Source organism: Excalfactoria chinensis, chromosome Z (assembly GCF_039878825.1).
Source record: "Excalfactoria chinensis isolate bCotChi1 chromosome Z, bCotChi1.hap2, whole genome shotgun sequence".
Taxonomy (NCBI): domain Eukaryota; kingdom Metazoa; phylum Chordata; class Aves; order Galliformes; family Phasianidae; genus Excalfactoria; species Excalfactoria chinensis.
The window spans coordinates 59192957-59201285 of record NC_092857.1 but is presented as its reverse complement, the minus strand read 5'-3'; the positions used below and the strand labels follow the sequence as shown (position 1 = coordinate 59201285).

The window sequence follows — 8329 nt, the reverse complement described above, 5'->3', positions numbered from 1 at the left end:
CTGGGTTCTTCATTTTTGGAGACATTCAAACCCCTACAGACATGATCCTGAGCAACCTGCTCAAAGTGACCATGCTCTGAGCAAGGGCTTGGGCTGGGTTCCCTGCAGGGTTCCCTTCCCCTGAAGGCAGCCACCCTGCCCTTATGTGTAAATTAAATGTCTGGAAGGTGTTAAGGACTCACAGAAAACAAACAGATGGAATTAAAAAAAAAAAAAAGCAAAGCATTGGGCAGAGCAGGAAGTATTACATCCGATCTCACTAACTGACTTTTGCATCATAGGTTTACTCACTTAGGAGGGTAGGATACATCATTCAGAGAACCTCTAAAGGAAGGACCAATGGAAGGATAAAGCTTGTTTATCTGGACAGAATGGAATTCCATCCCAAGCACATAGCTGGTATTCTGTCCCAGTCACTTCATTTTTTGTATCTTAGACTGGATCCCTTTTATGTGCTGCTTGAGGCCTGCATAAGGTGTAAAGAGGAATTCTGCTGACCCCTGGTAGAAGAATTTGGCTAATGGATGCTGTTCTGGATAAACTTCTAACCAAGATGTGGCCTGGGAAACTCAGATGTAGTCAATCTAAGGGATATTGGAGTACTACACATTACCCTCACCTTGTGCCAAGGATACAGAAGTCTCCTCCAGCATGAGACAGATTGTGGACTTCCTCAGCAGTGGGAAATGGAAGTTTCAGCATTAATCTGAATCTGCCCGGTTGCAAATGTGATACATTGCTATCTGGCATGACTGAAGCATTCATGCAGCCTTATGCTGGAGACACAGGTTAGACAAAGACCCTCTGAAAACTTAAGCAAGTCTGACAATCCATCAAGGCACTTTTGGAAACTGAAGAAAGGGAATCCCATCCATTAATGAAATTTTGCATGTAAAAATATGTATGCACAAAATACGTAAATTTTGCTTTAGTTTCTGGAATGAGAATGGTGGCTTTAAAATACCTTAGCTGCAACTTTCCTGACATCTGCACTGTCCCTTTGTGATGCCAGCATCCTAAAGCTGGGAGGTAGGAAAGGCACAACCACACCCCTGTAAGAAAAGAGAGGCAACAGCAACAGCTCAGTCAATGGCAAAGTAATAGTTAATGAGAAACTACTGCAAACCTTGTACCAAATTACGTGCCATGAAATAACCCGTGATAGTTAAGCGCCTTCCTGCTTTTATGCTGCTAGTTTGTTCACCAACTGGGAGGTTTTACAAAACCAAACAGAAAGTGGAAGTGTTGTTGCTTTAAAGCATGTGATCTGGTGTGTAAGAGATTACATCCTCCCAGGGAGGAGTTTTCAGGGAGGAAGGCAGTGTTCAGTTCATAAATATCTGGGACCGAGTGCTGCTGTCCCATCTGCTTTGTTCTCACTGGTGAGGAGCAGCATTCCTGTTCATCCATAGCCAGCAGCATGGTCGATTCTTTTGTGAAGAGCAAACTCGGAGATAATAAAGTTACTCTTTTTGTAAAGGGATCCTGCCCTTACTGCAACAATGCCATAGCACTGCTCAAGGAATTCAACTTTCGGCCAGGATGCCTGGAAGTGGTTGATATCACTGGGATGGATGACATCCAGGATTACTTCCAGAAAACAACAGGACAGCGAACTGTAAGTTCTGGTGCTTGTTTCTGAATTCTGTGCCAGAGGACAGCCTGGGCAGCTGTCACTGAAGGTGAAGTGAGGTCTCTTTTCCGAGCACTTTATTTTCAGTAAAACGTTTCAGGTTTCAGGGTGAAGCCCCACCCCTCCCTATTTTTGTAATTGCTCTCTGCTTTGAAACACTGCTGCTCTCCGGCAGCACTGTTACTGTGCAGCTGCTGTATAGATCTGTGTGGCCGTGCTTTTGTGCATGGGGCTGTGGCACTCCAGTAACATTTCATACATCTTCCAAATCTGTCTGTTGTTGCAATGAGCAGAGGCACAGAAAAAGCCATATGTTGGATCTGGCTGCTGAGGGTAGCATATGTTGGATCTGGGTGGGTGCAGAGGGTAGCTTCACAGTCACGCTGAGATCAGAAGTTCCATCAACTGTTGTGCTTTGAAGCTGCGTAAATCCTTTCCTTTGGAAAGGAGAGAGTGTAGAGCTGTGAGTTTCTCTGAATTTGGACTCTTGTTTCACCCTCCAGTGTTAAGTGGAAAAGCATTCTGAATTGCCCCATTTCATCCGGCAGCAGAGTAAGACACTGTGCTTTCAAAACCTATTGTCCGCTTATTCTGAAGCTTAATTAAATAATTACGCTTGTATTACGGAGCAATGCTATGTGCTGGAGTTTCAGGAATTAATTTCCGCAGAAACGCTGACACGCTGATGGGGCAGTTCATGCGTCAGAGTGAGTTGTGCCCTCATGAAACAAACACGCCTTTTTCTTCCCATTCAACCCAAACTACACTAAGGAACAACAGCTTCTTGTGGTGAAGCTGAAGAGAAATGACTGGTATCTGCATTTCTGGGGCTTTTTCCACACTACTGGGGTGCCACGGATTGTGTCCCCACTGTGTGCCTAGAGAAAGCTGGGGAAAATCCAGGCTTGCTTTGATTCTAGGACTTCTGCATGGCCCTGCAGGGGCTGTCCTGGTCTCTGTTCATCAGCGCTACCTGCCATCTCCCATGTAGTCCCTGCTCTCAGCATCAAGCCAGCTTCTTGGCTTATATTCCATTTAGTTTTCCTACTTTCAGCCACTTAGAGGCAATGAAACCTTCTTTCTCACTGCCCTCACTCTGAGCTCAGGAACCCGGGGCCAAATGGAGTCGCTCACACTGACACTACCCTCCTGGCTCATGTGTGGTTATTCCACAGCACTTGGGGTAATCAGTTCTTTTGCTTATCCTTCCTCTGATGTGGTTATAACAACATGTTAGCAGCTAAGCTACTCCTTGCATGTCACGCAGGTGAGCTTGCTCAGCTTCCTGAGAAGTGCATGCGACAGCCAAGCATCCTACAACTCACCCTAGGGCCGCTGGTGAACCCCAGTACCCTTATTTTGCAATGACTTCCACTAAATACCTCTAATGATTCTTCCCACAGCCTCAGCCTGTTATAGCACCTAGACTCGTTGTATCTTTTATGCAAGCATAGTACATATGATGTCTTCCCCTCCCTACCGCAATAGGTACACTGCTACATGCCGGTGGCTGTCTCTGTGGGCCTCACCAAAACTCACACTGTGAGCTCAGTCACAGTGGATTTGAGCTGTGCTGGCAATGGCAGTGGGACTGTGAAAGCAGAAGTACTTGCCCAGTAACAGGGGAATTTAGGATGGAGAGGATGGATAGCTTAGCTCATGGAGCCACGTACTGAAAGTAGCAGGTGATTTCACAGCAGGGGAGGTACTGATAGCATGAGTAACAAGAGAAGCAGCACACAGAAAGAAGAAGCAAATTCCCTGGATGATAAGACATATTTTAATGGCCAGTGAGATAAGTTATTACTGAACACAGAAAGCAAAATCCCTGCAACAGAGGCATGGGGGAGAGGGTTTGCTTGCACTGTGTTTCACTCAGCGAGGACAAGCAGATGCTGAGTGCTGCCCAGGTCAGGTCTCACAAGGCTTGTCTTTCCTGGTCCTGCAGTTATAACCACAGAACTGCTTAACTTGGAAGGGAGCTTCAAGCCCAACCAGTTCCAAGCCCTGCCATGGGCAGGGACACTTCCCACAAGACTAGGCTGCATGGGACCTCTTCCAGTCTCATCTTATGGGAACACACACGTCTTGAAGAGGTCTTGGATGTTAAAGTTCAGTAATTGTTCCTAATCTTTAGGAAAGCCTTTTATTAACACCTTGACTCTGCACCAATTGCATGTCCTCTGCACTCAGTCACCAGACAAGTGGCCTCCTGGTAGACACTAAAGTTGTCTGTCTGTTGCCACAGACTTGAGGAGATGGCTGGCTGCTACTGCACGTTCTGAGTGTGCCATCACAGTGAGAGGAATTCATTCAACACAAAATGAGGAATGAGAGAAAAGGACAGATGTGATGAAAAGAGACAAGAATAGGTAAGGAAATAGTAGACAGCCATAGTTATAAAGCAGGAGGAGGACAATAGGCCATAAAAAGGGCACATGGAGAAAAGATTATGACAGCAATGGAAGTTTGCGATTCAAATTGACCTTGTTAGGCAGTCAGGGAACTGGGAGCTGTGCATCCTGTCTGGCACCTTTGTATGGAAGAACCTGGGGGATGGTTAGACCTCTTGGCCCCTTTAGCACAAAGTCAGCCCCCTAGGTAAATTATCTCCACAGTTTTTCTTGTCACTGATTACTGATTAAGCTATATCTCTCCTGTGTCCAGGTCCCTCGTGTGTTTATTGGGAAAACATGCATTGGAGGATTTTCAGATCTGCAGAAGATGGAACAGCAGCTCCCCACGATGCTACGTCAGATTGGTGCTCTGGTGTAGCTGAAGGGTAGGTAGTAGGGAGTGCTTCTAGGTCAACTGCAATTCTTTTCTTGGTGCTACAGATAGAATCTGAAGCAATCCATGGCAAAGACAACCTTTGATAGCACACCGGCGTAATGTACACATTGCAACGTGATAGAGGACAAGGTGCAGATAATTTCAGTACACAGCACGAGGCTTATGCCCTTTTGCTTCCTCTGTGAAAGGCTTATAGGCGGTCAACAGGCCAGCTCTGTCTATGGGACTAAAAATGTTGGGTAGTTCCTAATCTGAATTCTGCAATCAAATATCTCCTAGATTATCTTCTTTCAGTTGGAAACTGGGAAATTACTGAAACTGAGTTGTCATTGCTGTTGTTTTCCTTTCCATCTGTAGTACTAAAGCTTAACTAGATGGAGCAGTGTTGTGTGCCTTTATGCAACACAGAAGTCCAAATTCACCTCTGAGGTTCCCAGGGGCAGCATTTGCATTACAAAACATTTGACAGCACATATTTCAGTATCTAGCCTTTGCCTGGGATCTAGCCTGAATTGTTCAACTTTCCTTTGTACTTATTTCTCTTTTTCATTGTCAGAAAACAGAGCCTGCTGCTTTAACTCTCTCACTGCTCTAAATTCGATAGCCTCTTATTATATTGTAAATGGCTTTAAAAAACAATTGGACACTCTGTGGTAGATGAACCGCACTTTTCTGCTACCAAGATAGTGCACTTCTTTGAGACAGCTATACGGCATACCTGTTTCTGTTTTAGCGATCGTAAGGGCTGTGCTGATCCATATGCATGAGCTAGTGAAAATTGTGAGTGGAAACTTTCTAGTCAGAAGGGAAAGATCTGTCCACATAACAGAACATTTCAGCTAAGTCCTAGCAGGCTGAGTTTAAACCTGCCCAGCAATGTAGAAGGATCCCAAAGTGGGTCCCCAGAGAAAAAGGATTATACTTGTGCTAGCAAGGAGCAGGGCTTGATGTGCTGTTAGCATGGAGATATGCTGCAGCAGGGAATCTCCAAAACAGAAAAACTGCACTCAGATTAAGCCTGTGCAGATGCTGTATGTGTTTGCAGTGTTTAATGCATAGTGGTAGAGGCCCTGGCACAGCTGCCCAAAGAAGCTGTGGTGCCCCATCCCTGCAGGCACTCCAGGCCAGGTTGGATGGGGTCCTGGGCAGCCTAAACTGGTGGGAGGCTGCCCTGCCCACAGCAGAGAGTTGGAACTTTAAGGTCTCTTACAACTGAAATGATTCTGTGATTCTATGATTCTGTGAAATGTCATGAAGAGGATGAACAGCAGGAAGAAGAGCTGTTCAACATGTAAACCAGAGTGGTTTATGCCCCTGAGTTTGCAAATATGCCTCAATGGGATGTTGCTAGCAGACTAGAGGAGAATCAGACAATAGAAATACCTCAGACAAGTAATGGCCTCAGAAGGGATCATGCTTCCCTGATTGTTACCTTCAGCAAAACCCATGCAATCAGGAGGCTCAAAAAGAGACATTTGCAAATTTATTGTGAGGCCAATAATATAGCTGGATCCAGCGTCTGGGATACCATACAGTATTAGTCAGTGGTCTGAACCATTTCACAAGGCCAGGGATATAGCTGGATAATTCCTGACCTGGTGAAATGATTCAGACCACTGACTAATATTGTATTGCATCCTAGACACTGGATTACATGTGAATATACATGACACAGATCACACTAATTCCTGAGAAGGGAGAAGACCTTTCACAGTCCTTTGACTATCCTGTCTGTACAATACCTGGAAGTGCACATTTCTGACTACAGGCATGCTGCTTTCACGTTTGACAAAAATCTTATAACAAGGCAACCATCAGGAGCTTAACACAGGATTCTTGCTCCTCTTGTATCATAAGGCCATAGGAATCAGATTCCTGGTCCCAGCACAGAAGAGCAAATAGTGGCAGCCCATGGCATGTTTTGGGACTGCCACAGTGGATGTCACTTCTACAGAACAAGAGACAACATTCTGGCCCTTCCTATCTGCACAGCATGAACCTGGCTCTGCAAGCTTCACAGTAAAGTCACAACCGAGTCCAGCCAGACAGTCTGGAATTTTAAGGTAGATTTTGCTATTCTTAGCAGTAAGGAGCAAAGACATCTAAGTAAGTTGTGACTATCACAGTGGTCTTTGCAGACAGTTTCAGTACAATGAAAAACCTGTGAAGAAACACTTGTGCTGAAAGCACCTGTCATGTTCTACTGTGGATCAGAATATTCTGAGATACTGTGATTGCCAAGTGAATACAGAGGGAGACCACCCTCTTTTCCACCTGCTTGGGTCCTTGTGAAAGGCACTGCTGCCCTTGGGTATATCAGTTTCTACCACTGTCTGTCCACTGCCTCCTTCTCATGCACACAGCTAGGAACTTTATTACAGGAGGCAGTCATGCTGGTCAGGCATGTTTTGCCCTCAGTGAACTCATGATGATGATTTCCAATCACCCCTTCCTCCTTCACATGTCTAGAAACGCATTCAAGGATGAGTGGCTCTATGGACAGAAGGGAAGGATTTTTGGTCTCTTTTGGCCTCAGCAATGATCTCACAAGTCTTTGTTCACCCATTTCCTACTTTAAAGACAATACACACTTTAGAAGCTGTCTTTAATGTCCATTGATATCCCTTGCAAATCCCATCTCAAAATAAGCACTGGTTTCTCTGGCATCATCCCTATGCAATGCTTCCAAATTCCTCCTGTCTAGACTGTCTCTGCTTCCAGCTTCTGTGTGATGCCCCTTCATGTCAGAGACTCGCTTTGAGATCTTTGTTTAGCCAAGCTGGCCTCCTGATGCATCTGCTTACTTCCTGGAGTGCTGGGTTTTGGATAGACCCCTTTCACACTCAGGGTAGGGCAGAGAAGCTAAAAATATACATCTGTGGTGGTAGACAGAAAGTCTCAGAAGAAACTGAGCAGTAATAAAAAGTGAGAATCAGAAGGTAGACACTGCAATGGGCTGTCCATGGTCCTCAGTTGTACACAGGAGGAAGCATTGAAGAGACACTGAGGTGCTTGTGACTTGTGCTAGCAGGTCAGCTTGATGGTGCAGGCACTACAAAGGAGAACATCATCAGGCTGTCTCAGCCTGAGCAAACATGCTGCATATGCTAGGTATGTTGTAAAAAGAGCTGTCTGTATCTAGCATTAGAGCATGCTGAAGAGATAGTTGCTGGCTTGGGTCTGTTGCTCGTGATCATCTAACATGCCATCAACAACCTGTTGTAGCATGCACTCAGAGAGGTTTTTCAACCTATATTCTTCTTATCCACAAGCTGAAATGTAACTAACTGTAGAAAGAGATAAGGATGCGTTTGTGGGAATGGATGCATAGAATCCTAAAATTGTGAGCTCTATACAATAAGGAGCTCAGTATCATTGCTGCTCCTTGAATTAATCACAAAAGCAGTCATCTGGCTGAATTCCTTGCTTTACAAAGTTAAAGGTACTCATTTTTCTTAATGAACTGTTTTGATGTGATGATTTTTACCAAAGAAGACTGAGCTTATGTATAGTTATATGAAATGCATATAAAGTGTATCTTGGACTCAAAACAGTGTATATATATATATATACAGACATGCACTTATTTATCTATGTATGAATTATATATGTATATGTGCACGCATACACAAAAGCAGTGTTTAAAAGGTCTCCAAATTCTGTTCTGTAATGGTATTGTATCAATGAAGTTACAGCAATGACTCTTTCTTACAGTGCTTCCACTTTCAGGAAAGATGACCACGAACTGTGACCTTACCCTTTTGACACGTGTGCATCTTGGAACAGATTCCTTCCAGCAGCTTTCTGTGGGATTGAATGCATCTTTTTGGGGAATGCAACTTCTCATTTCATCCATATGTACCACAGTATGTCACATCTCTTCATACTTTCTGTGGTTATGGA

The 8329-nt window shown here is 44.6% G+C and overlaps 1 protein-coding gene across 2 annotated transcripts; it reads left to right on the top strand.

The window, feature by feature from the left end:
- Nucleotides 1–1319: 1319 nt before the first annotated feature.
- GLRX (glutaredoxin) lies at nt 1320–8329 on the top strand. Of its 2 annotated transcripts, none has more exons than XM_072360306.1 (3): nt 1320–1618; nt 4301–4415; nt 8156–8329. In XM_072360306.1, exons 1-2 carry the CDS (start codon nt 1421–1423, stop codon nt 4406–4408), a joined length of 306 nt encoding a protein of 101 aa, XP_072216407.1. In that variant the 5' UTR covers nt 1320–1420; the 3' UTR covers nt 4409–4415; nt 8156–8329. The 2 variants fall into 2 exon arrangements, with proteins under 2 accessions (XP_072216407.1, XP_072216406.1); XM_072360305.1 differs by having other exon boundaries at nt 8141–8329.

Coding starts and splice junctions, on each gene's coding strand:
- GLRX (XM_072360306.1), top strand. CDS start 1,421: ATGGTCGATTCTTTTGTGAAGAGCAAACTCGGAGATAATAAAGTTACT. Junction 1,619..4,300: donor AAACAACAGGACAGCGAACT/GTAAGTTCTGGT, acceptor TCCTGTGTCCAG/GTCCCTCGTGTGTTTATTGG.